The sequence below is a fragment of the Nicotiana tomentosiformis genome, chromosome 6, assembly GCF_000390325.3.
Source record: "Nicotiana tomentosiformis chromosome 6, ASM39032v3, whole genome shotgun sequence".
Classification (NCBI taxonomy): Eukaryota; Viridiplantae; Streptophyta; class Magnoliopsida; order Solanales; family Solanaceae; genus Nicotiana; species Nicotiana tomentosiformis.
The window spans coordinates 115,426,321-115,451,684 of record NC_090817.1 but is presented as its reverse complement, the minus strand read 5'-3'; the positions used below and the strand labels follow the sequence as shown (position 1 = coordinate 115,451,684).

Genomic DNA, 25,364 nt, shown 5'->3' with positions numbered 1-25,364 from the left:
GCTCAGTGACTTAGTAAAGTGTTGGGGGAAATCTTACTGAGTAGTAGGTCGTGGTTTTTTTACCTTTTGAGCTGGGTATTTTCCACATAAAAATACTTGTGTTCTTTACTTTCTGCATTTACTATTTCCGCAATACTAGTATAAGGAACACTTAGAAGAATCAGGTCCTTCTAGAATAAGTGCACGTGAAAATTAGATACCACACAAATCACTCCCCCCCCTCCCTCCCCCTCTTGTGTGGCATTGAAGTATAAAACATCAATTGGTATCAGAGCGGGTTCTCCTTGAAGAGGCTTACACCTTAGGAGAAGATCAACATGAGTGCACTACCTGGAAACTGGGAAGGGCAATCCACTGCTAGACCATCACTCTTTAACGGCCAGTACTACTCTTGGTGGAAAAATAGGATGAGAGATCACATTATAGGAGAGAATTATGAGCTATGGGACATTGTCACTGATGGTCCACTGGTTACCTTAAAGATAAATGCTAAAGGAGTAGAGGTGCCAAAGACAAGATTGAATTGCACTGCTAAAGACTTGAAGAAATGGGAAAAGAATGCTAAAGCCAAGAAATGGCTTTTTTGTGGACTTAGTCCAGATGAGTACAGCAGAATCCAAAGTTGTACCACTGCTAACCAAATTTGGGACACATTGCAAGTGGCTCATGAAGGAACACCTCAGGTGAAGAGATCCAGAGGAACTCTACTATATTCTCAATATGAGAACTTTGCTATGAAGTAAGGAGAAACCATTCAAGAGATGTACATAAGGTTCACTACACTGACAAATGAACTAAAGTCTCTTGGATGAAGTATTCTTGAAGAAGGTAGAGTCGAGAAGATACTGACAAGGATTTTGCCTATCACTTGGGAAAGCAAAATCACTGCCATTCAGGAATTAAAGAATATTGCCACTCTCCCACTGAATGAATTAATTAGAAATATTACTGCATATGAACTTAGGAGACAAACCATGAAGATGGATGTACCCAAGAAGGAAAGGAGCTTGGCACTCAGAATCACTGAAGGTTCTGATCTAGAAGATGATGAAATGGCTATGATCACTAAGGTCTTCAAGAAGTACCTGAGGAGAGGAAAGGGTTCTTCAAGAAGTGAAAGCTATAGCAAGTCAAAAGCTCCTGAGAAGCAAAAAATTATGGCTACTACAAGTGTGGAAAGATTGATCACCACATCAAGAATTGTCCTTTACGGGAGATTGAATGGAAGAAGGAAAGAGCTTAATGAAGGAACAGGAAGAAGGAGCAGGTTCAACCCAAGAAAAGCAACAACAAAGGATCAACCAAGGCTATGGTTGCTGCTTGGGGAGAAAGCTCAGATGAGAGCTCAGATGATGATGATGATGATGAACAAGCACTTATGGCCATTGGAGAATCTGATGAAGAAACTGGGGTAAGTGTAATTCATCTCAAAGACAAAATTAAATTGTTATCTAAAGAAAGGTTGTTTGAGTTACTTCTAGAACTAATTGATGAATCTGAGGATGTAAACAATGAAAAGGAACAGTTGTCTAAAGAATGTGTGATTTTGAAGGCTAAGTGCAAAAACCTGGAACTTAGGGCTAGTGAAACTATAAGTGAAAACTTTGTGTTGAAGAACCAGGTTCATGCACTTGACTCAACTGTCCTAGAGCTTAGATCTGAAAATCTAAAACTAAAATTAGGAACAGGTAAAAAAATAGGTGATCACACACAACTCACTCTAGAAGAAAAAGGAGGAAAAATGAAAGATGAGTTGTATAAAAGGGATGAGCAGGTAAGAATCCTAAAGGAGGATCTAAGCAAGGTCAAGCATGAGCTAGACAAAAATTGTAAATGGAACAGGTCCTCCAATGCACTTTCATGGCTACAAGAACACCATAGTAGTAACAGAAGAGGACTTGACTTTGGGAACCTGGCTCCTAAGTGGGATCCCAAAAGCAAGTACCTCACACTTCCTGAGAACAAGATTTGCACACACTGCGGTAAAACATGTCACTATAAAAGTGAATGCACTGCAAAAGAAAAGGCAAGTCAAAAAAATAAAGAATTTGTTCAGGGGAAGAATAGGCTACCAAATTGGGCTAAAAAGAATTTGATTCGTCCTTTTGCTTATAGAAAGGGACCCAAACTCGGTTGGGTTCCTAAGACTAACCCCTAATTTCCTTTTGCAGGTCCAATTGAAGGGGAGCAACCAAATATGGTACATGGATAGTGGCTGCTCAAAGAACATGACAGGAAGCAAGAACCAGTTCCTTTCACTTGAGGACCTTAAATGAGGTAATGTCTCCTTTGGAAATGGGAAGAAAGGTGAGATCATTAGGGTTGGAAAGGTAGGTAAGACTGATTCTCACTCTATTGAGAATGTCTACTTTATAGATGGACTAAAGTACAGTCTAATAAGTGTATCACAATTGTGTGATAGAAGTATAGTAGCATCCACCTCTATAAAATGCTTTGTGATAAATCTTACCACTGACAAGATAGTTTTACAGGAAAAAAGAGTGAACAGCATATATGTTGTATATCTTTCCACACTTTCAGAAAATGAACTCACTTGTTTAAGTGTGTTGGATAATGATACCCTCCTTTGACACAAAAGACTTGGACATGCCAGTCTAAGTCAACTCAACAAACTAGTCTCCAAGGACTTAGTGATAGGGCTGCCTAACATTAAGTTCAAGGAAGATAAAGTTTGTGAGGCTTGTGCAATGGGAAAGCAGGTAAGATCCTCTTTCAAAAGCAAGAAAGTGGTAAGTACCACCAGAACGATGGAACTGGTCCATATAGATCTTTGTGGACCAATGAGAACATTGAGCAAAGGTGGTAAGAGATATGTGATGGTGCTTGTTGATGATTACTCTAGGTTTACTTGGAATTGTTTTTAACATCTAAAGATGAAGCATTTGACATGTTCACTACTTTTGTTAGAAAAACTCAGAAATAACTAGGTAATCAACTTGCATCAATTAGGTCTGATCATGGTACTGAATTTGAGAATGTTAAATTTACTGAATTTTGTGATGAGCATGGCATAAATCATAATTTTTTTGCTCCTAGGACTCCACGATAAAATAGAGTAGTTGAAAGAAAGAATATGGCATTGGAAGAAATGGCTAGGACTATGCTTCTTTCTAGTAAACTGCCCCATAGTTTCTGGACAGAAGCTATGAATATTGCATGTTATATCATAAATAGGTGCATGACTAGACCTCTTATTGAGAAGACTCCCTATGAGTTACTTAAAGGGAGAAAGCCAAACATATCCCATTTTAGGGCATTTGGATGCAAGTGCTTTGTGCATAATAATGGTAAATACTCCCTAGGTAAGTTTGATCCCAGAAGTGATGAAGGAGTATTCTTGGGATATTCTTCACATAGTAAAGCTTATAAGATTTATAACAAAAGAACTACGTATATAGAAGAAAGTGTACGTGTGATTTTTGATGAAAGCAACATTCTTTCTGAGAGGCAGGAACATGATGATGAAGCAGTTGGGATGTAAGAAAATCAAATAAAACAACAGCCCAGATTGAAGCTGCACCAGAGGAAGGAACATGGGATGGAACAGGTCCTTCCACCCAGGGCAACCTGACAGGGGGAACTGAGCAAAGAGAAACTGATCCTCAAACCTCGAGGGAACCTGCCCATGAACCTGTTCCTCAACAACAAAATATTGAAGGAATGTCTAAGAGAAATTAAATGGTTGAAAAAACTTACAAGTATCAAAGTTCTCATCCCATTAAGAAATAATTACTGATCAAACCTCTGGAATCAAAATCAGATCCTCTTTGAAGAATCTTTGTGCTTTTGATGCTTTTTTATCTCTTATTGAACCTAAAAATATTGTTGAGGCTTTGCAAGATGCAGACTGGGTGAATGCAATGCAAGATGAACTCAACCAATTTTAGAGAAGTCAAGTTTGGCATATGGTACCAAGACCCAGGGACATATCAGTAATTGGCATAAAATCGGTTTTTAGAAACAAACTTGACGAAGATGGAACAGTTACAAAGAATAAGGCAAGATTGATGGTTCAAGGATATAGTCAAGAGGAGGGTATAGATTATGATGAGACTTTTGCTCCAGTTGCAAGATTGGAGGAAACTAGACTCCTTATAGCCTTTGCAGCTTATATGGAATTCACTCTCCATCATATGGATGTCAAGAGTGCCTTTCTCAATGGCTATCTAAAGGAAGAAAGTATTTGTCAAGCAACCTCCGAGCTTTGAAAGCAAGGAATGTCCTGATCATGTATACAAGCTTGACAAGGCACTTTATGGGCCTAAGCAGGCTCCAAGAACATGGTATGAAATATTATCAAAATTCTTGCTTGAGCATGGCTATAAGAGAGGTAAAATTAATAATACTTTATTCTTGAAAGAAAAAGGTAAAGATCTCTTGGTAGTTCAGATATATGTTGATGATATAATCTTTGGAGCAACTACTGATAAGTTAAATAAAGAGTTTGCTAAAATAATGGGGAGTGAATTTGAAATGAGTATGATGGGTGAGCTTAATTTATTTTTAGGCTTACGAATTAAACAAAATTCAAATGAAACTATGATCCATCAACAGAAGTATGTGAAGGAGTTGCTTAAAAGGTTTTAAATAGAAGATTCCAAAGAAATTGACACTCCTATAGCAACAACCACAAAATTGGATGTAGATAAACCTAGTTCATCTGTTGATCAGAAGCTGTATAGGGGAATGATTGGCTCCTTATTGTATCTCACTGCTAGCAGACCTGACATTATTTTCAGTGTAGGCCTTTGTGCTAGATTTAGCCAAGTCCAAAGGAGTCTCACTTGATTGTTGTCAAGAGGATCTTGACATACCTAAAAGGCACCACTGACCTTTGTCTATGGTATCCAAAAGGTAGTAATTTCAACTTAGTGGGATATGCTAATGCTGATTATACAGGTTTTATTATGGATAGAACGAGCACCTCAAGTATGACACACTTTCTTGGCTAATGTCTTGTGTCTTGGGCCACCAAAAAGCAAAATTTTATGGCCTTATCTACTGCTCAAGCAGAGTATGTTGTTGTTGTCTCATGTTGTGCTCAATTATTGTGGATCAAACAGCAATTAATAGACTTTGGAATTTATGTAGGTTGTATACCCATCTTTTGTGATAACACTAGTGCAATTAGTATGACCAAGAACCCGGTTCATCATAAGAAAACTAAGCACATAGATATTAGGCATCATATTTTTAGGGACAACTATGAGAAGGGGTTGATCACTGTAGAATTTTATGCTACTGACAAGCAAAATAGCTGGCATCTTCAAAAAAGCTTTAAGTAGAGATCACTTTGAAAGGAACAGGTTAGAATTAGGGATGATTAAGATCACCTAAAAGGAACCAGTTCTAACTCAATAATTTGTTAGAAAAATTGTGAATTTTGTACATAATTAGATTAGATTTTGCTCAGTCCCATACTTTCATCAATATACTCTTGTTCCATGTGCTAAAATGTCTTATTAATATCTCTTTATTTTCTTTGAAAATTCAGACTTACACAAGAGATTTTTCAGTGAAGAACTCGGTTCATCAAGATTACTTGGTACGTATTCTCCACTCTACATATTCTGAAATAATTATATTTGAATTACGATCAAGAGGCGATACAAATTTAATCCTAACCTCCTTGAGCTTATCCATTACGAAATGAACCAGTTTTATTCAAAAGAGTCCAAAAACACAATAAGTGCCTAGATTCTAGGGAAAGCCACAAACGTCTCATCAAACTAACTCCCAGGTTGATTAGACCTCTGAACTTTTGTAAAGATAGATGTTACATAATTAAACTCCACCTCTTTAAATTGATTAGGCCTTTATTGTTTCTTCAATTCTTAATTACCAAGCCATCAAAATTCTCTATATTTTCTCTCATCTTCCAAACGCACAAATACTCATCTTCTCTTATACCCAAACACACCAATGGCAAACCCTTTTGAGAATCCTTCATCACCACCCAAGGAAAAAATACCACACCATCCATCACACCCTCAATCATACCCACATTTAAGAAAGGAAGGGTAAAGATGTTAGCTCACACAGTTGTTGCTGGAAAAGAACAAATCAAGAAAATCAATAAGCAGTTGAGGGCAAGTCAGGAAGTTGAACCCCAAAAATCTGAAGACTCATTCAAATCTGCAACTGAGGGGGAAGAAACTGTTTCATCTGAAATAGAGCAGGTAAAATCTGGTCCTAAAGTTACATCTGAAGTAACTTCTGAGGTTACTTAAAATCTGGAAACTAGATTTGTTTTGGTAGGTAATATGGCTTGGGTAGAGACTGCTGAGTTTCAGAAAATGGGTTGTAAAAATAAAAGGAGAAAATAAAAGGAGAGTGAGGGAGCTCAAGGTGATATGAGAGGAATGGGACAAGGAGTGGCTGAATCTTCACCCACCCATGTTGGTCAGATTGAAGAAATTGGAGCTATGGAAGGACGGACTGAGGAATTGGCTGAAAAAGAAGAAAGTGTGAAAGAAAGAAGTGGGTCTAGAGAAGATGTTGAGGGGTTAATTAGATTGGGGAAGAAGGTTCAAGAACCAGCAGGAACCTTTTGAAGACTTACTGAAAAAGGTGTCTGACAGTTACAAACCTAAAAAGAAAAGGAGTTTAGGAGTTAGAGTCCCTGGTACTTCTAGGCAAATTAAGAAAAGAAAAGTTGCCTCGTCTATCCCTGTAGAGACTCCTCCTACAAGAAGAAGAGTTACAAGAAGTCAGAAGAAGCAGAGTGAGGCTGAACTGGAAAAGGCCTTAGGAGAAAGTAAGAGAAAAGCTACTGCTAAGGGAAAGAAAAATGTGGTTGAGACTGTTGAGGCAGTTGAAATTGATGAGATGGACCTGGGTCTTCAGGATGAAGAGAGGTAGAAGAGATGGAGGTTGTAACTCCAAAGGCAAAGAAGAGCAAGACTTCTACAAAGAAGTCTGTCTCAAAGACAAAGTCTGCATGGCCATCTTCCTTGATCAAAAGAACAAGGTCTGCCTTGAAGTCCAGAAAAGTGAAAATAGTAGAAGAAGAAGAAGAAGAATGGAGTGGAGAAAGAGAAGAAGAAGAAGAATATGATGCTGAGCAGGACAAGATGGTTAAGTTTGGGAAGAGAACTATCTTGAAAGGTAGACTCCTAAGGGACTTGGAGAAGGAATGTATGTTGATGTTGCTGGAGAAGTTACAAGTGCAGGGTTGGAAGGACATGGTCCTTCACATGGAATGAAAGCTTGCCAGAACTGAGATTGTGGAGTTTATGGCAAATTGTGAGATCAAAGATGGTAGGGTCACCAGTGTGGTAAAGGGGTGACTAGGGGTGCTTATCGGGCGAATCGGGCGGATAATTACACTTAACGGTTCGGCTTAACAGTTATCGAATTATAAATGTAGTAATCCACTAGCCATCCAATAAGACAACGGACAGATTGGTATCGGATTAATAATTATCGAACGGTTATCGGACGACTTATCGGCTAAACCAAATTAAAATTTTTTGAACAATTGTTCAATATATACCAAAACTACACATATTGTACAAAGAGGTATATGATTGGATCAACGCTGCAGAATGAGTGGTACTTTTTCAGCCACAAGGATAGGAAGTATCTCACAGGTTCAAGAACAAACCGAGCAACAAATGCTGGATTTTGGAAGGCAACAGGCAGGGAAAAATGCATGAGTTGGAAGGCAACAGACAGTCTATCATAGACATATTAACCAAATTTGTAAAACCAGAAAAGCACATTAGTTCAGTAATCAATCAAACTTTCAAAAGGACATCCGTTCATAATCAATCAAACATTCACATTCGTTCAATAGTACTTTATATACATAGGGGTAAATTTGTAAATATATAAAATTCTTAACGGGTTAACAGTTTACCCGATAAGAAAATTGAGTAATTCGCTCCCAAACCGTTAAGCCATTAATTATAAAATCTTAATCTGTTCCTCATCTATTACCCCGATAATTCGATACCAATAAGCCAATAAGCCATCGGTTCGGTTTTGAAAAGCCCTAAGGGTGACAGTGAGTTTTGATGATAAAGAACTAGGAGAGATTTTGGGTGTACTTGCTCCAGGGTACAATGACTACAAGAAACTCAAATGGCCAAGCCTAAAAAATCTCCCTACTGCCCTTGCCATTACAAAAAAGTTTGGTGACAATGATGAAGAGCTTGAGCCCAAGGCTGTATACAAAAGTGAGATGAAGCCACCCCATAAAGTGTTGTTTGAATTTGTTAATAAAATTGTGCTGCCTAGGCAGGAAAAGAGGCACATTTCCACATTCATGGATCTGGTCCTTATGGAATGTCTGGACAATGTGAGGCAAATCAATTGGCATGGATTTATCATCTAGCTTCTCGATAGGGTTCTGACTGGCACCAATACTCATGTCATACCCTATGGTTTCCTTCTCACGGCTGTACTCGCACACTTTAAGGTACCCATCAAGAAATGGGAGATTGGTACAAGTAAGGATCATGTTGGGGCAAACACTTTGACTGCTTGTGACTATGAAGTTCACACCACTCCCAAAAAGATACCTGTGAACAGCAAAGTGCGAGCCTTGGTACAAGAGAGTGGGGCTAAGGATGTTGAAATTGAAAGGCTGAAGAAGAGGTTGGCAGAAGTAGAATCTGAGAGAGATGCTCTTAGAGGTGAGCTTGCAAAAGAGAAGGAGAAGAATGATGGCATTCTTCGGGAGATGTTGAAACTGCTTCAAGCCAAGAACCAAGAACCTGGTCCTTCCCACCTTTAAGACATTCCTAGCCTACTTAGACCAACCAGTGACCCGGATGGGATTTTTTTTTCTTTTGCACATGAACCAGTGTTTTTATTTCTATTTATGCTTGTGGATGACTGAGTATCAATGATAATTAACTATTTTTGTGCTCTAACTATTTGTTGATGCTTCTTAAATGTCTAATATCATTAGATTAATAAATGATGCTTGACTCCATGATTACATTTGAAGTAGCCCAGTGGCCATGAGTAATTTCTGTTAAAATCTGGTTATTTAATATAATTATACAACTTTTCGATGATGCCAAAAGGGGGAAGATAGGTTGTGCTTTTTACATTGAGGTTGTGGTTTTTACATTGGACTGTGATGTTTATAACCTAATAAACCTGGTCCTTGATGATTAGTGACTTTAAAATGAATATGATCTAACCTTGTGTTGGTGTTGAGCTGAGTTGATACAGGGCCTATGCTTATGAAAAGCACAGAGTTTGTCATCATTAAAAAGGGAAAATTTGTTGGCCCAAGTGAAGTTTTGTTTCGATGATTGACAAAGAAACTTGTGCATGAACCAAGTCCATACACAATGTATACAGACACGGGCAGATTCCAGCATAAGGGATGCACGTGAAGGAGATAAGCTTAAGTTGTCATATCTGATATCTCCTGATCGAAAAGGTTGCATAAATGATAAGGAGAAGAACTCCTTACTCGAAGAGAACTTTATCCAAGATAAGAGAGGAGTTAGAAGTTGAAGATAACTAGAACTCTTCCACCAAGGAAGAGTAGCATTAGAACTCTAGTTATTTCCCATTCTACTAACTCTATATATTGCAGGATGTTCTCATTTTACAAAAACGCACAAACGCTGAAGTTAAACGTGAGTTGGGAGCAAAATAGCAAGGCATTTTGCAAACAATTCTTGTGTGATTCAAGTGTGCGAACCTAAAGCTACATGAACCAGATAGAAGAACTAGTTCCAAGCGTCTATCTTTTATTCTAGTTCAATTGTAGTAAGTGTTTTCAATTTGTACCTTTCAGCTTTATCTAGAAGCAATTGTATTAGGTACTCTAAGTATTCAAGTTAGAGTTAACTTGAAGTTGTCACAACAGTTAGAGACTGGTTGCCACAACGGGATTAGAGTTAATCCTTAGGTTTACAAAGAGTTTTGTAAATGCAGTTTTGGCTCAGTGATTTAGTGAAGTGTTGAGGAAAATCCTACTGGGTAGTAGGTCGTGAGTAGTAGGTCGTGGGTTTTTACCTTTTGAACCGGATATTTTTCACGTAAAAATACTTGTGTTCTTTACTTTCCGCATTTACTATTTCCGTAACAGTAGTATAAAGAACACTTAGAAGAACCAGGTTCTTCTAGAATAAGTGCACGCAAAAATTGGACACCACACAAATCAACATACAGTTGCTTTCCTTAAGGTTTCTGCTAACCATTCTTACACCTCTATACTTTTTGAATATAACATACTGTATATAGTTGCTCATGTCTATATTGTGGCTCACTTTGATGTTCCCCGTAAATCTTGTAGGGAAAAATATAGACAAAAAAAATAAGAAAAAAATGGATTGGGTACCTAAGAATCGGGGGTATTGAACCCGACGTGAATCGAACACGCAACCTTCTGATCTGGAGTCAGACGCGCTACCATTGCGCCACGGATCCCATATTATTTTACAGCGCTCATTATTTTTAATATATTTGTAATTTGTGGTCGATGATTAATATCAATCTGGTCGATGATTCAAATTGATCCCACAACAAAAACTTATCTCCGTAAACAAAGCAGCGTTGCATAAGAAAAAAAAAAATCGGCATGTATAATGCATTGTTTGGTTGAAATTACTAAATAATACCCGCAACAAGTTAGATAGAAATTTATATGTTATGTTACGCGAGATAAAATATGAACTAAAAATATTTATATTAGTGTTTACCCTCAAAATTGAGTAACAATTAAACTTATATTGTGGTTTTAAGGATATGTGATTTAAACCAACACCAATTGATAAACAACGAATTAAATAGATAAATTGGACAGTAAAATAAATCAAACTGGTCTTCAAACAATGCCTCGACCTTGATTCGAGATAGTCTCGAGCTTAGTTAATAAGAATAGCAGCGGATGGAACAAGCAGTAATGAACAGAAAGTAAGACAAAGAAAGCAGCGTATATGTATATTTTATCAGTGGATCATGATGCCCTACAAATGATTGGAACTCATCTTTATATAGTAGAGGAAACCTTGTTATGGTATGACTCTCATTACAAAAGGAAATCGTATAAACAGCTAGTTAACCGCTTCTGATTTGGTCCGTTCCGAGATTCACGTCATGATCTTCGACCAATCACGGATATCCGTCCGAGATTCACGATGTGATCTTCGACCGGTTACTGATTTCTCGTCATTCCGTTATTATGCTCCTTCGAAGTCAGTCATACTTGATCTCGATTGTTGCTAGCCTCGGTCTCAACGTACGCTTCGATCTCTAGGCTTGATGTCTCGTCTTCGAGCTTGGGTCTGATTTATTTCGAGGCTACTCCCGATGCAACTCCCTTGTCTCGATCAAACAGCAAAATCAGGTAGGCCCGATTTTGACCGTATACAATTAGAAATACTATGATTAACTTTAAAGTCAAAAATCCCCTAAAATAAGTAATACGTGTATAACAATTCCTTCATTATCAATCATTGCATGACATTCATTTCATTATTAATCATTCCATCAATAATTCTGTCAAGAAATCTGGAGAAGACCAAGGTAACCGAGTAATACTCGGTGTAATAATCTTATTGTGGTGGGATAATAGCAAGCACTTGTCCGTTGAAAGAATGGTGTTCAAGGGGACTAAGAATGAACTCGAAATAAATTTGTGGAAAGTTACTGACATTTTTATTATCTTTGGATTTGGATGAAGAATAGTCACTTCTGGGAAAAAACTAAGAACAGTTTTTATCATAACCGAGAATCCGATTGAATAGAAAATATATCTGAAACCGTAAAGCCAAAATGAAAGTACGATTGTGAACACAAATTATGCAACTCGTATGGTGGTTATAAAACCAATACCTAGTTTTATTCTATTAATATTTTCATTGAAAAAATTGATGCATCAACGTAATTCTCAAGTTAAAATTGATGCATGCATGCAGGAGACAACTCTGTTCTCTCTCACCCTCTTAAATTTCTTCAAGAAAATAGTGATGAACCAAAGTAACTTCATCACTAAAGGGAACTTCAGAGTGTAACCTTAAATCATAGTTACATCCAAGATAATAGTAGGTGTTTCTCAAATCCCAAATCTTGATGCCCCCATTTGCTTCACTACTGCAATCTGCATGACAGCCTCGTTGATATACTCATTCGAACAAAAACAGATCTAACCACCTGTTTCCAAGCTTCCAGATATTCGGGCTTGAGCCACCCTCTGTCATGTATTCCAAAAGATCCCCGATCAACTAAGTGATTATTACCGCAGCAGAAGTAACTGTCAAACCGATCATTAGACGGAAGATCTCATCTCCATTAACCTGAAAGGTTTCTTGATTGTTTGCCCCCATCTAGATGCTGCTGAACTGCAAAAATGCTAATCTAGGTAATTCCCTCTTTGCTTTAGGGCGTCAACTGATTCAGACTGAACCGAAAGACATTAGCTGCGTAATGCCACATATGGCCACAAACATGACAAAACCAAAGCTTTTCTTCCTCTGCAGCAACAACACAATGCAGAACCAATCAGAGATTTAATTGATTCCCCAATTAAAAAGTGTTTTTTAGGTGTTCATAAGTTATGATTGATGCCACCTGTAGTATGAGTCCGAAGAATTCATCTTGGAGTTCTGCACTAGAAATGTAGCTAATATTTGAGTATAATGTCAGTACCAAGTCCAGAAACAATTCTTTAAATCAAAGTTCCATTACAGCATTTTCAGTCCAGCGTAACAAATACACTACAGTAGCTCAACCATATATACTCACCAGTGGAAGATAACTCCGGTTGAAATTCTGTTGATTGAGAAGATCTCCATTTACAACCCTTCATATCAATCCTCAGCAGTAACAGGCCAGGACAACAGGACCCACACCTCTTTTCCAAGTCGGTATAAGCTATGACCTTCTAAATCATCAAGCCTACCATCACGAAAGTATTAGTCAAGTAAAATTGAGGCAGCAACTGCGCAATGCAAAGCAAAAATAATGAACCAAAGTCCATTAATAATTCACTAGATTTCCTCACCACTTTCATTAACTTTCAGATCTTGAGAAATAGATAGGTTTCAACTTTCAAGTTTCAATATCAAGCTTCGGGGTTGGTGAGGAAATCTAGTGAACTATTAATCTGCACAAATGTTAATACTGATTGGGATCATAAAGATGTCTCGAATATAGACTATAATTCTATAGCTTTATCTATGTTCACCTCGATGCTAATAGAAAGACTTCAGAAGAGTAAATCACTGCATAAATTAAAAAACACCTAAGTTGCTCCGACACGGCAGTTTAGGTGCCGCACCTGTGTCGACACGACACTAGTATGGGTGTGGATATGGGATCCGTACCGGATCTGGTCAAACAATTTTGAGTACTTTGACCGCGACGGACGGAAAAATTCGAGACGAGATACAATTTAATTCCCGAAATCAGAACCAAAACTAGGGTAAATTTGAAGAAAATAGCATGCCTTATCTAGGAAATCAATCCTTTACTTATCTACAACTTGAGAATAAAAAAGAAATCCACACTTTACAAGCTATATGATAGCTCAATTGCAGGAACTCAGTGAAGAGTTCGAGGATTGAGCAGCCAAGTCAGGAGCTTATGGAGAAGCTCGAGATTATCAGCAATGGAGATCAAAGAAGAAGAAGAAAGTAGAGTAGAATAGGAATTGTATATCTTTTCACATATGTAACTTGTTGATTACAAATGTATTTATATCTATTACATTGTATGAAATGATCGAGCTTCTAATAGATTTCTAACAGATTCTTCCAACTAACAACTCCAACTAACTCTTGTAACAAACTCTAACTAACACTAACTACTTTTTGAATTCCCACTAACTGCCTTAACTACCTTTTGAATTTCCCAACTAACTGCTCTTCTAATAATCGTGTATCATTACTCCCTTCCAATAGAAGATCCTTGCCCACAAGGATCAAAGAATGGAAATCTAGTCTGTAAAATAGTAGCAATTTCCCACGTAGCAACATCAGCAGGCAATCCTTGCCATTTGACTAGAACCTGTGCAACAGCCTTATTACCTCTTTTGATCATCCTCCTTTGCAAAATCAACTCAGGATCAGGGCAGTAAGGGCTTGCCAAATCAACAACTGGGGGATAAGAGATTTGTGAGGGCACTTCATGGCACTTTTTCAGCAAAGACACATGAACTGTAGGATGATTTTTCACCCCAGCAGGTAGCAATAGAGTATAGGCCACTGGACCAATTCTTCTAATAATCTGAAATGGACCATAAAATTTTGCAGCTAATTTGTGTGAGGAATGATTTGAAATAGTTACTTGTTTGTATGGTTGGACCTTCAAATAAACCCAGTCTCCAACTTCAAATTGTCTATCACTTCTATGAGAATCTGCCTGTTGTTTCATCCTAAGTTGTGCTCTTCTCAGATGATGTTTAAGCAGTTATAGCTTGAGTTCTCTATTGATCAATACTTCAGCAGAGGCTGATTCTCCTGGTATATATGGTAAATGCAAGGGGGGTGGTCTGCCATATAATGCTTCATAAGGGGTAGTCTGAATGGCAGAATGGAAGCAAGTGTTATACCAATATTCAGCCATTGGTAAATAGGAAAACCAGTTGTTAGCATCCTCACTGCAGTAGCAACTCAAGTAAGTTTCAAGACTTCTATTCAGGACCTCAGTCTGCCCATCAGATTGAGGGTAATAGGCTGATGAGGTGTGCAACTGTATTCCTTGGAGTGTGAATAGCTCCTGCCAGAATGAACTCAAGAAAACAGCATCTCTATCAGTTGTAATAGCATCAGGCATCCCATGTAGCTTAACTATTGTATCAAGAAAAAACTTAGCAACTAACTGAGCAGTGTAAGGATGTTTGAGTGGAATGAAATGACCATATTTGCTTAGCATGTCTACCACTACTAAGATTACTTCACATCCATTTGACTTGGGCAACCCATCAATGAAATCCATGTTGATCTGTGACCAAATTACATCTGGTATAGGTAGTGGTTGCAATAGGCCTGGATAAGCAACCAAGTCTGATTTGTTCCTTTGACATACATCACATTTCTGGACGAATTCCTTTATGTCCTTCCTTATATCTTCCGGTAAAACAATGTCACCAACCTCCTTAATGTAGCTTCAACCCCTGAGTGACCACCTTGAGGTCTAGCATGCCAAGCTGTCATGATTTCCCTTCTTAGTTCTGGAACTTCCAATCACCAGTTTGCCCTTCCTCCTTAGTTGGCCTTGTGTCCAGGTGTACTGTTTGTGAGTATCAGGATTATGTTGAAGTTCTGCAATAAGTTGCTAAAACTCAGAATCTGAATTCCAACTGGATACTATGTTTTGGAACAGATCAGTGTCATGAGGTGATAGCATTAGTGCTAATAGTTCAGCACCAGTGACCCTCGAAAGGGCATCAGCTACTTTATTCTCCACTCCTTTCTTGTATTCTATAGAGTAGTCAAAAGGCATCAATTTTGTTAACCATAACAGTTGAGAATTAGTGTGCAGTTTCTGCTCCATAAGGGAACTTCAGAGCCTTCTGATCAGTCCTTATAATAAACTTCTATCCCAGCAGATATTGTGACCATTTAGAAACTGCATGAACAACAGCTAATAGCTCCCTATCATAGACAGATAAAGCAGCATGTCTAGGTGATAGAGCTTTGATAATAAAAGCTATTGGATGCCCTTCTTGCATGAGCATTGCTCCTATCCCAGAGCCACTTGCATCAGTCTCCACAATGAATGCCTTGCTGGCATCAGGAAAAGCTAAGACAGGTGCCTGAGTAAGGGCCTCCTTCAGTTCAACAAAGGTTGCATCAGCAATTGTTGACCATTTGAAATTGTTCTTCTTGGTTAATTCAGTTAATGGTTTGCAAATCACACCAAAACCTTTGATAAATCTCCTGTAGTATCCAGCTAGGCCTAGAAATCCTTTCAACTGTTTGAGAGTGGTTGGTGTAGGCCAATTCCTCACAGCTTCTATTTTGTGGGGATCAGTAGAGACTCTTCAGCTGTAATAAAGTGGCCTAGGTATTCAATTTTGTGGACTCCAAAGAAGCACTTGCTCCTTTTAGCAAATAATTGATGCTTCATCATCTCCACAAAGACAGATCTTAGGTGAATCAAATGATCTTCCATAGTGTTGCTGTAGATTATGATATCATCAAAGAAAACCAATACATGTTTCCTAAGAAACTTGTGAAAGACAGAGTTCATTAATCCTTGGAAAGTTGCAGGAGCATTTGAGAGGCCAAAAGGCATAACCAGGTATTCAAAATGACCCGAGTGAGTTCTGAAAGCAGTCTTGGGCACATCCCCCCTTGCCATTCTAAGTTGATGGTAGCCTGACCTTAAGTCTATCTTAGAAAAGATTCTGGACCCCCCTAATTCATCTAACAAGTCTTCCACAATTGGAATGGGAAACTTGTTCTTCACAGTGTTTTGTTCAGATCTCTATAGTCCACACAGTCTCCATGTACCATCCTTTTTCCCTACCAAGACCACTGGTGATGCAAAGGGACTACAGCTAGGTTGTATGATGCCTTGATCAAGCATCTTTTGTACTAGTCCCTCAATGATATCCTTTTTCACAGAAGGATACCTATAGGGTCTTTTATTCACAGGTTCAGTGCCACTTTGCAACACAATTCTATAGTCAAATACACCTCTAGAAGGAGGTAGTTCAGTAGGTTCCTCAAACAATTTAGAATACTCAGATAACAATTGAGTTAGTCTAACATCTGTTTTAGGTTCCTCTTTAGCCTTATGTGAATGCCACTGTTCTCCAACACTCTCCATAGGCACTACTTGAATCATACATAACTGAGAAGTGTTACCTGTATGTTTGGCTATCCTTCCAGCTTCTTGAACCTTGACTTGATTGCCAGCTCCTCTCAGAAGATGCTTTTTTCCTCTGTACCAAAACTCCATGGTTAGCTTCTTGAAATTCATTTTTATATCTCCCAGAGTCAGCAACCATTGCACTGCTAATACTACCCCACAAGAGCCTAGTGGTAGTAGTAGGAATTCTGCTGAAAACTCAGCACCTTGCAACAACCATGTGATGGTACACATTCTGTCCACCATCATATTTCCATTAGCAGCAGCCACCATTTGAGGAGTAGTTGATCTGATCTTACATTCCAAGTGATGAACCAAATCAGGATCTATAAAATTATGTGAACTCCCCGTATCAATCAGTATATTCAAGGCCTTTTTAGCATGATACCCGGTCACCTTCAGAGTTCTGTAGCCTAAAGAACCATTTAGAGCATGGATGAAAATCTCCATTTGCTCTATGGGTTGAGCTGGTTCTAGTTGATTGAACTCTTCTTCTTGCAGTATCAGTTCACCCTCCACCTCTGTGTCATGATTCTCCTCCATTCCCTCTAACTCCAATACATATATCTGCTTGGCATTCTTACACTTATGCCCAAGTACATACTTCTCATTGCAGAAGTAGCACAACCCCTTTGCCCTTTTCTCATTCATTTCTTCTATACTTAGTGTTCTTCTACTGAATCCTTTAGAAGTCACAACATTGCCTTGGCTAGGAGTTGGTAACAGTGATCTGTTATTATTTCTCTGATCCATGATCTTTCTGGGAGCATTGCTTGGTGTATAGCTGACTAATGAAGGTTGTCTAATAGCAGCTAAATAAGCCTCTTGAATCCTAGCAGTTTTGTACACCTGAGATAAGATAGTGGGATTGGTGAGTTTTACTGCAATATTCAACTCATGTTTCAGTCCACCAAGAAAACAATTGATGGCATTCTCTTGTGACAGATTAACTCTTGAGAGTTTTTTTCAAAAACAGCTTGGTACTCTTTGACAGTACCAGTTTGCCTAATCTTCTTAATTTCTTCCATAGGATCATCAAAGTCGACTCCAAATCTTTCCATCATTGCCATCACATACTCAGTCCATGTAGCTGGTTTGAGATATTGTCTATACCTCATAAGTACTAGATGCCATTGTATAGCTTCACCTTCTAACTGCATTGCAGCCACCTCCACTCTTTCTTCAGCAGGCACCTTCTCCATGGAAAAGAATTGCTCAATTTTGAATAGCCATGACTTCAGATCTTCACCATTGAACCTCAAGAATTCCATCCTCGACCACCTCGAGAAATTGCAATTGTGATGGTTATAACTGGCAGGGCTCTTCTCTCTTGGTGACCTTTCATCAGATGGTTCACCTTCATGTTGCGTAGGAGTCTTATCCCTTCGATTTTCTCCGGAATGAGTCAATTGTTCTTTGAGTTCTAGAACAGTTTGGTCCAGATTAGAGACCTCTCCAGCTAAAGCCCCAACATCTGCGACTAATTTCTTCATCAATTCACGCAAATCAGATTCTTCAGTTGCGTTTTCAGTCGATCGAGTACCTTTTGCCATGACTCCAAGGGTCGAAAGCTCTGATACCAATGATAGCTCAATTGCAGGAACTCAGTGAAGAGTTCGAGGATTGAGCAGCTAAGTCAGGAGCTTATGGAGAAGCTCGAGATTATCAGCAATGGAGATCAAAGAAGAAGAAGAAAGCAGAGTAGAATAGGAACTGTATATCTTTTCACATATGTAATTTGTTGATTACAAATGTATTTATATCTATTACATTGTATGAAATGATCGAGCTTCTAATAGATTTCTAACAGATTCTTCCAACTAACAACTCCAACTAATTCTTGTAACTAACACTAACTACTTTTTGAATTCCCACTAACTGCCTTAACTACCTTTTGAATTTCCCAACTAACTGCTCTTCTAATAATCGTGTATCACTATACGTAAGTATTCCACAAAATTTCTCGTAATTTAGAGATATTTTTATTTTTTTGTATTATTTTTAGTCAGATCTCCGCACATGTATCCGTACTAGGATCTGTATCCCCGAGTCTTAGAATTTACATCTCGAAGGATCCGACCTCTAGATCCGTACCCGTATCGGACATCCGCACCCGTGTCCGAGCAACTTAGAGAAACACAAGTTCTTGCTTCCTAAGACATTAATTCAATTTATGAAAAAGACTAGCTGGACCAAAAGCAACTTCTATTGCGTATAGGCATTCAATTTAAAGCTACAAGTGGAGCAATGAAGCAATCAGAAAGAGTCTTTCTGCTCACTTATAAGACCTAAACTATAGATATTTAAGTTTCAAATAGTTCTTGTTTTGTAAAGGTTTTCCAAATTTTATAACTAGAACATGCTATTGGGTTTGTTGTTGTTGTTGTTGTTATAACTAGAACATGCTGGTTTTCTTTAGTTTTCTCTTTCTTATGTTTTTAAAGTTATAAAATATAACACAGAGAAGGGTTATTTTTTCAAAATAGAATGATCTAATAATCAAGAAATTTCCCTTATCGAAAGAAATAATATTAATAAAGCCCAGAAACTTCCAACTTATAACCATATCCAGGAATATATGGCTATCTAAACCCCAAAAAATAAATGTGCTAATGAGTTCATCGAAGTAACACATGTAGCTCTGAATTATGCATCTCAGCAAGATAAACCAATATACTCACAGTAAGTAATCTTCTCTATCCTTTTTACTCAGGAATGTAAATTGAAATCACGTTAACCGATATCCTAAACCGGTGTTCTTTGGAATGAAAAATGACCACTCTTTGCTTACACATTTATAAGTTTCGAGAGCCAATGACCAAATATTTCAGGACAGTACCTAAAACACACTAATGTTTTATTTTATTTTTTATAAGTAATTAAAGATATTATAAATTTATGCACTACGCCAGTGCATCAGGCATAATTACAGGTTGTGCAAACCCTCTATTGTATCTAGCATTCCATCTACATCATGTTCAGAGATTGCACCAAAAAGCTAACAAAAAAATACATCTTTGTTTAAGGCTGTGAATATTGCTCGATGTGCCTTCAAAAATTCTATTGTTTCTTTCAAGCCAGACAGTCCACCAAATAGCTTGAAGTATGGTATTCCAAGTTCGTAGAGATAAAACACACTAATTTTATATAGCAAACTACTCATTCTAGAACTTACCATGTCCAATCGGACAGCTGATTGGGCTTCCAAAGCCAAACTCAGCTTAGCAAAGCTTGAACCCAGCTCTTCCCCATCTGGGATTCCGTAAACGTTCTGTAAAGTTGTAGCATAATGACCTTCTAACTTTTTCAGCAACTTACAGCATTAAAGCTCTCACATCAGGTTTTATGTCTGCAACCAACTTGGAGTTGGAATTCAATGAGAAAGCTGATCATCAACTCTCCCTATAGTATTAAGAAATCCATGAAACAACAGAAGAAATTTAACAAGGTTATTTAAGATATATCCTAGCAGCCTACAGCTCTTGATAGCTGACTGAAACTTTCAAGGTGTAGTTTGAACTGACAAAGAGAATGGGAGATATCTTATGTTCTCTACATGAGAATAATCTAGCAAACATTCACGATAACCAAAAGCACTTCGTTTTAACAAACTACACATGTTGCACCATCAATTTTTGTACATTTCCTTATCCGAATATCTGAAACACTATGAGATCCCTTTACATTATGGTCCCAAAAAGTAAACGTAGCCTATTAGTTACATTCTTGAAACTTACCAAAACATAACCCAGCCCCCCCCCCCCCCCAAACCCAAACCAAAAGGGAAAGAATAAACTGCAGAACCAAAATGAGAGGAGCAAAATCCTTTCCTCGGTCAGCAAAGCAATTCTATATTTAACAATTAGGAGATAAATATACAGAAATGCAAAATGCAAAACAGAATAGTGAGTTGGTGAGGAGTGCCTACCAGTTAGCACTTCCAAAGAAAAACTGATGAGATGCGTGAACCAGGTAAAACTTTCACCGATATCATGCAAAAGCCACCTCATGTTATGGACTGAGCTTAGCAAATTCCGTCTTATTTTGGCATCATGGTATCTGTTTCAGCCCTAAGGGTTTTGAAGATAACATCATCGGGCAAGATACCTTCGTCTATCATCTCCCAAAACATATCATAAGCTAGATCCAATTGTCCACGTCTTTTGTATCCATAAATCATTATGTTATAAGTTTTGACATCAGGAGAGACATTCTGTCTTCGCATTTCATCTAGCAACATTTTGGCCTTGTCCATTCGGCCTTCCTTGCAAAATCCATCAATCAGGCAAGTATATGTAATAACAGAAGGCATCTTCGCCGGCATTTCCATGAACAATTCGAAAGCCTCACTCACATATCTCATTTTACATAAGCCATCGATCATGGAGGTGTAAGCGACCTTATCAGGATTCAGTCTCATTTCCCTGAAAAGTTTATAGGCTTTTTCCACTTTGCTCCTCTTGCATAATCCTTTAATAAGAATTGTGCACGTGATGATGTCTGGAGTAACCCCAAGTTTTTGCATTCTCCGATACAGCATTAAAGCCTTATCCACTCTATTTACCTTGCAACATCCATCAATGAGGCAATTATAAGTAACAACAGAAGGCATATGTGGCATTTTCTTGAACAATTTGAAGGCCTCATTCACATATCCATTTTTACAAAAGCCAGCTATCATGGAGGTGTAAGAGATAGTATCAGGATTCAATCCCATCATAATCATATCCCTAAGAAGTTCATTGGCTTTTCCCACTTGTCCTGTCATGCATAATATGTTCACAAGAATTGTCCACGTGATGATGTTAGGATTAATCCCAAGTTTTTGCATTTTCTCATGCAACATATAAGCCTTTTTTAAATTGGACTGTTTAGCAAAACCATCAATAAGAGTGTTACAGCTTGCAACATGCAATGCGTTCCTCTTAAGCATTATTGGAATTACTTCCAAAGCCTTTTCTGGTTTTCCATCTTTGCACAGCCTGTTAATGACTGCATTATAGCAATACTTATTTGATGTGATGCCTTGATTCACTATTCTATCAATCAGTTGCAAAGCTTCTGTCACACTCCCTTCAGTACAGTACCAATTGACAATGAAATTGCAGGTAATGGTATCAGGCAAGTTACCTTCTTGTACCGTCATACTTAAATACTCCATTTTATTAGAGGAGTCCATCTGGCAGAAACCACGAATTAATCGCTTATAATGTGAATCATCCGGAGCCAAATTATTGTTGATCATCTCCACCAGTAGCTTATAGGCTGAAGTGACATTTCCTTGAGCACAAAATCCATTTATTAAGATACTGTAAGCAGTCTGATCATATTTGTATCCAGAATTCTCAAGCTCATAAAACATTTTAATAGCTATTTCCATCGCTCCAATTTTGCAGAATCCATTAAGAAGTGAGCTATAAGTGACTACGGTAGGCTTTATGTTATTAGCTTTCATCTCCTCAATTAACTTTATAGCTTTCTCGACGTTCTGGCTTTTGCAGAATCCATCGATCAGAATGCTATAGCTATGAATATCTGGTATAATTCCAAAACTCTTCATTTCGTCAAAAATGCTTAAAGCTTTATTTACTTCACCTGTAGCACAAAATCTGCAAATAATAGCATTGTAGCAGTAACAATTCAGTGACTTGTTATTATCTCTCAGATCCCGAATGAAGTCCAGAGCAAAATCAGCCTCTCCAACTCTACAAAGTCCATCAATGTATGTACTATATGTAACAGCAGAAGGACTGATCTGTCTTTTCTGCATTTCTTCAAAAATCTTTTCGGCTTCTTCTATCCCTTGATAGATTTTGCAGTAAAAGTTAATCAGGATTGTGTAGGTCCTTACATTAGGCAATGGCCCAAAGCTTTTCATTTCTTCAAATAGATTTAGAAGATGCTCCTTCATATTTGCTTCTACCAAGCATTTCAGTAGAAAGTTACATGAATAAATACTTGGTTGATGCCCAAATTTCCTTGCCTGTTTAACAACATCAATTGCACAATCAAGCATTTTATTCGCAGCAAACACCTTGATAAGTACATCAGCCACGAAAACCAAAGTTGTTGCACTATATGGTGTGTGCAGAGTAAAAAGATGGAATATGTTATACAAGTCAAAACCAGCCTTCTGAAAGTAGAAAACAATGTCTTTAAGCAAGGCATGGACTTCCATATGCATCCTTGCGAACGCGAAAATATGTATAATCATATTAAAGGCATTTATGGAACGAGAAAAGCCATATTTCCTCATAGCTTTTCTAAAAGGAATCTCTTTTGCAACTTCCCAACTCAAAGACTTGCATATTCTTGTAACAACTGAAGACAGCTTTCGCCCTCTGCAACTATACATTCTTCTTAGTGGAACAACTACTGCTTCATTTTCCATACTGCTTTCATTTTCACCATTTGAACAAGAATCAGAATCTTCCATCAATACAACTGAAGAAGCACCAATATACTTTCTGCAAAAGATTCTTTCTTTTATATAAAAAATCTGCCTTTGAAAAAAACCCAATTCATCTAAAGCCTTAAATATCAGGTTGAAAGAAGAATTTTTTGGTAATAACCCAAAACCCATGAAGTAAAAACTAAAGCTTGAGCACCCAAATAATCATACAGAGGAAAAGTTGTCCCAACTCTATCGCTACCTAATTTGAAGGGTTTTTCCATAACAGTCTACACTACAGCGTGTACCATTTTCTGATTGAATAAAGTGCAATGAATTGAATAAAGAACACATATCAAGAACAGTAGAGAAGTATTTAGCTTGAAAAATTGGACCTTTTCAGCTCTCTAAGGAAACTCCAGAGGCTACTGAGTTGAACACCCTTCAAATAATAGTTCTCCATTTTCCAGCACTGTGTGATTTTTGTGGAGTTTCTGTTTGCTGTAACTCAGAGGTGGCGCCTCAGTTCGTCTACGGGTTGGGCCGGTTGATTGTGGGCCTGTGTATAAATAAGGGTTATTATCACTTTTATCCCGCGTCAGAAACTATTTATATCTGTTAACAGAAAAAATATATAAAATTTATATATTTTTATATGAATATATATGTATACAAAAAATATTTTATATATTTCTTATACTATTATTTTTACATTGGTTATACATTATCATTTTTCCTATAAATAAGTTAAACTGGGCTTTGACTCTGAAAAAGCCCAAATGTCTTGAAGTTGGTAGTCCATTTAGTCTAATTAAGCCTGTTAATCAGGCCGGGCCAGTCCAATCACAGCCCGATTCGACCCGGGTCAGTCCAGGTTGGGGACGGGTTAGGGAGGGTTGAGCGGGCGGGAACGTACACATTTTGGTAACCGGTGCCCCGGAACCCAGTTAGCCCGGTTACCCATTACCGGGGTTTTTACTGGGCTACAGCCCGGTCCAGCCCGGTTACCGTTGTAAAAATTTTTATTTTATTTTTTAATTTCTGGACTGTTGCCAACGGTCAAATTCAAAAATGATCGTTGGGCAACGGCCTTTTTTGCAAAAATGGCCATTTTGGCCTACCCATTAAGAAAATAACTCTCCCCCTAATAATTGATAAATTACAATTTTAACCATTTAAAAACTATAAATAGCCCCCTTCTTCTTCATTTTTTCTCACAATTTGCTCTCTTACTACTCTAATTCTTTCTCAATTCTCTCTTGATAATATTGCTTATTGCTCTTAAATTCTCAATTACTTATTATTTCAAGTTTCATCAAATATTTACTTTAGTCACTATAAAATTATAATTATCAAATATCAAGTATTCAAGTGAAGTGTTGTATCAATATTCAATATCATCAAGTATCAGTCTATCAACTGAAGTTTGATATCAAATTTAGTGCGACATCCGGATCCCGGTACACTCGTTCCATCTCTTTATCTTCTTTAGTGTATATTTTTATTTTATTATTTAGAATTATTAATTTAATTTACATAATTAATATATTTAGAGCAACCAAAAAAGCGTGTACTAGTAGGGGTGGTAGTAGTTAGAGTAAAACTTCTAAAAAATCAAGAGGTGTGTTGGTTCTTCTAGTAGCTTTACATATATTTCTGAAAATTCACCTGAAAAATTAAATGTAGATTATGAGCGACTTCAAGAAAATTATGGTATAGATGATAATTTAGATGATATTCAATCACCTGATAATCTTAAAACACCACCAACTATACCTGGTAATGCTAGTCAAACTCAAAATACTAGGGGTAGAGGTCATGGTAATACAGGTAGGCCATCCCTCCCTATTAAGAGGAATCGAAGATTAAGAAGTAAGTGTTGGAATTTTTTTGAAAGACTAGAAGAAGATAAAAATTATGTAAGATGTCAAATTTGTAAGGAAGTTTATAAACACGAGATCGGAGGTAAGGCATGGAGAACATGTCAACTTCGTAGGCACATGATAGATAACCACCGTATTGCATGGGGTGCCGATGAGAAAGGTGGACAACAAAAACTTAACCCGGGTACTGACGGTTTAATGGGTAAATACGATATAGCGAAAGATCGGGAAGAATTAGCTAAAATGATTATTTTAGGTTGTTTACCTTTTAGTTTTGCTTC

At 37.7% G+C, this 25,364-nt stretch overlaps 3 protein-coding genes and 1 non-coding gene across 16 annotated transcripts; 2 read left to right on the top strand and 2 right to left on the bottom strand.

The window, feature by feature from the left end:
• The first annotated feature begins 317 nt into the window (after positions 1 to 317).
• On the top strand, positions 318 to 743 carry LOC138894623 (uncharacterized). The gene has a single exon (XM_070179333.1). The coding sequence runs from the start codon at positions 318 to 320 to the stop codon at positions 741 to 743; it is 426 nt and encodes a 141-aa protein (XP_070035434.1).
• A 5,304-nt stretch (positions 744 to 6,047) lies between these two features.
• Positions 6,048 to 6,882, top strand: LOC138894622 (uncharacterized). The gene is made up of 3 exons (XM_070179332.1): positions 6,048 to 6,242; positions 6,351 to 6,526; positions 6,603 to 6,882. The coding sequence occupies exons 1-3, from the start codon at positions 6,048 to 6,050 to the stop codon at positions 6,880 to 6,882; spliced, it is 651 nt and encodes a 216-aa protein (XP_070035433.1).
• Positions 6,883 to 10,347: 3,465 nt separating this feature from the next.
• Positions 10,348 to 10,419, bottom strand: TRNAW-CCA (transfer RNA tryptophan (anticodon CCA)). The gene has a single exon. It is a non-coding gene; the product is annotated as a tRNA-Trp (tRNA).
• A 1,386-nt stretch (positions 10,420 to 11,805) lies between these two features.
• LOC104092426 (pentatricopeptide repeat-containing protein At1g63330-like) lies at positions 11,806 to 23,734 on the bottom strand. 13 transcript variants are annotated; one of them, XM_033655160.2, is made up of 5 exons: positions 23,596 to 23,734; positions 20,738 to 23,276; positions 19,985 to 20,158; positions 12,736 to 12,888; positions 11,806 to 12,613 (listed from the first exon to the last, which is right to left on the bottom strand). In XM_033655160.2, exons 1-2 carry the CDS (start codon positions 23,661 to 23,663, stop codon positions 20,849 to 20,851), a joined length of 2,496 nt encoding a protein of 831 aa, XP_033511051.1. In that variant the 5' UTR covers positions 23,664 to 23,734; the 3' UTR covers positions 11,806 to 12,613; positions 12,736 to 12,888; positions 19,985 to 20,158; positions 20,738 to 20,848. The 13 variants fall into 13 exon arrangements, with proteins under 13 accessions (XP_033511051.1, XP_070033810.1, XP_009596322.1 ...); XM_070177709.1 differs by having other exon boundaries at positions 11,806 to 11,982; positions 12,023 to 12,613; positions 20,738 to 23,724; XM_009598027.4 differs by having other exon boundaries at positions 11,806 to 12,464; positions 12,562 to 12,613; positions 20,738 to 23,724.
• Between the last annotated feature and the right edge of the window lie 1,630 nt (positions 23,735 to 25,364).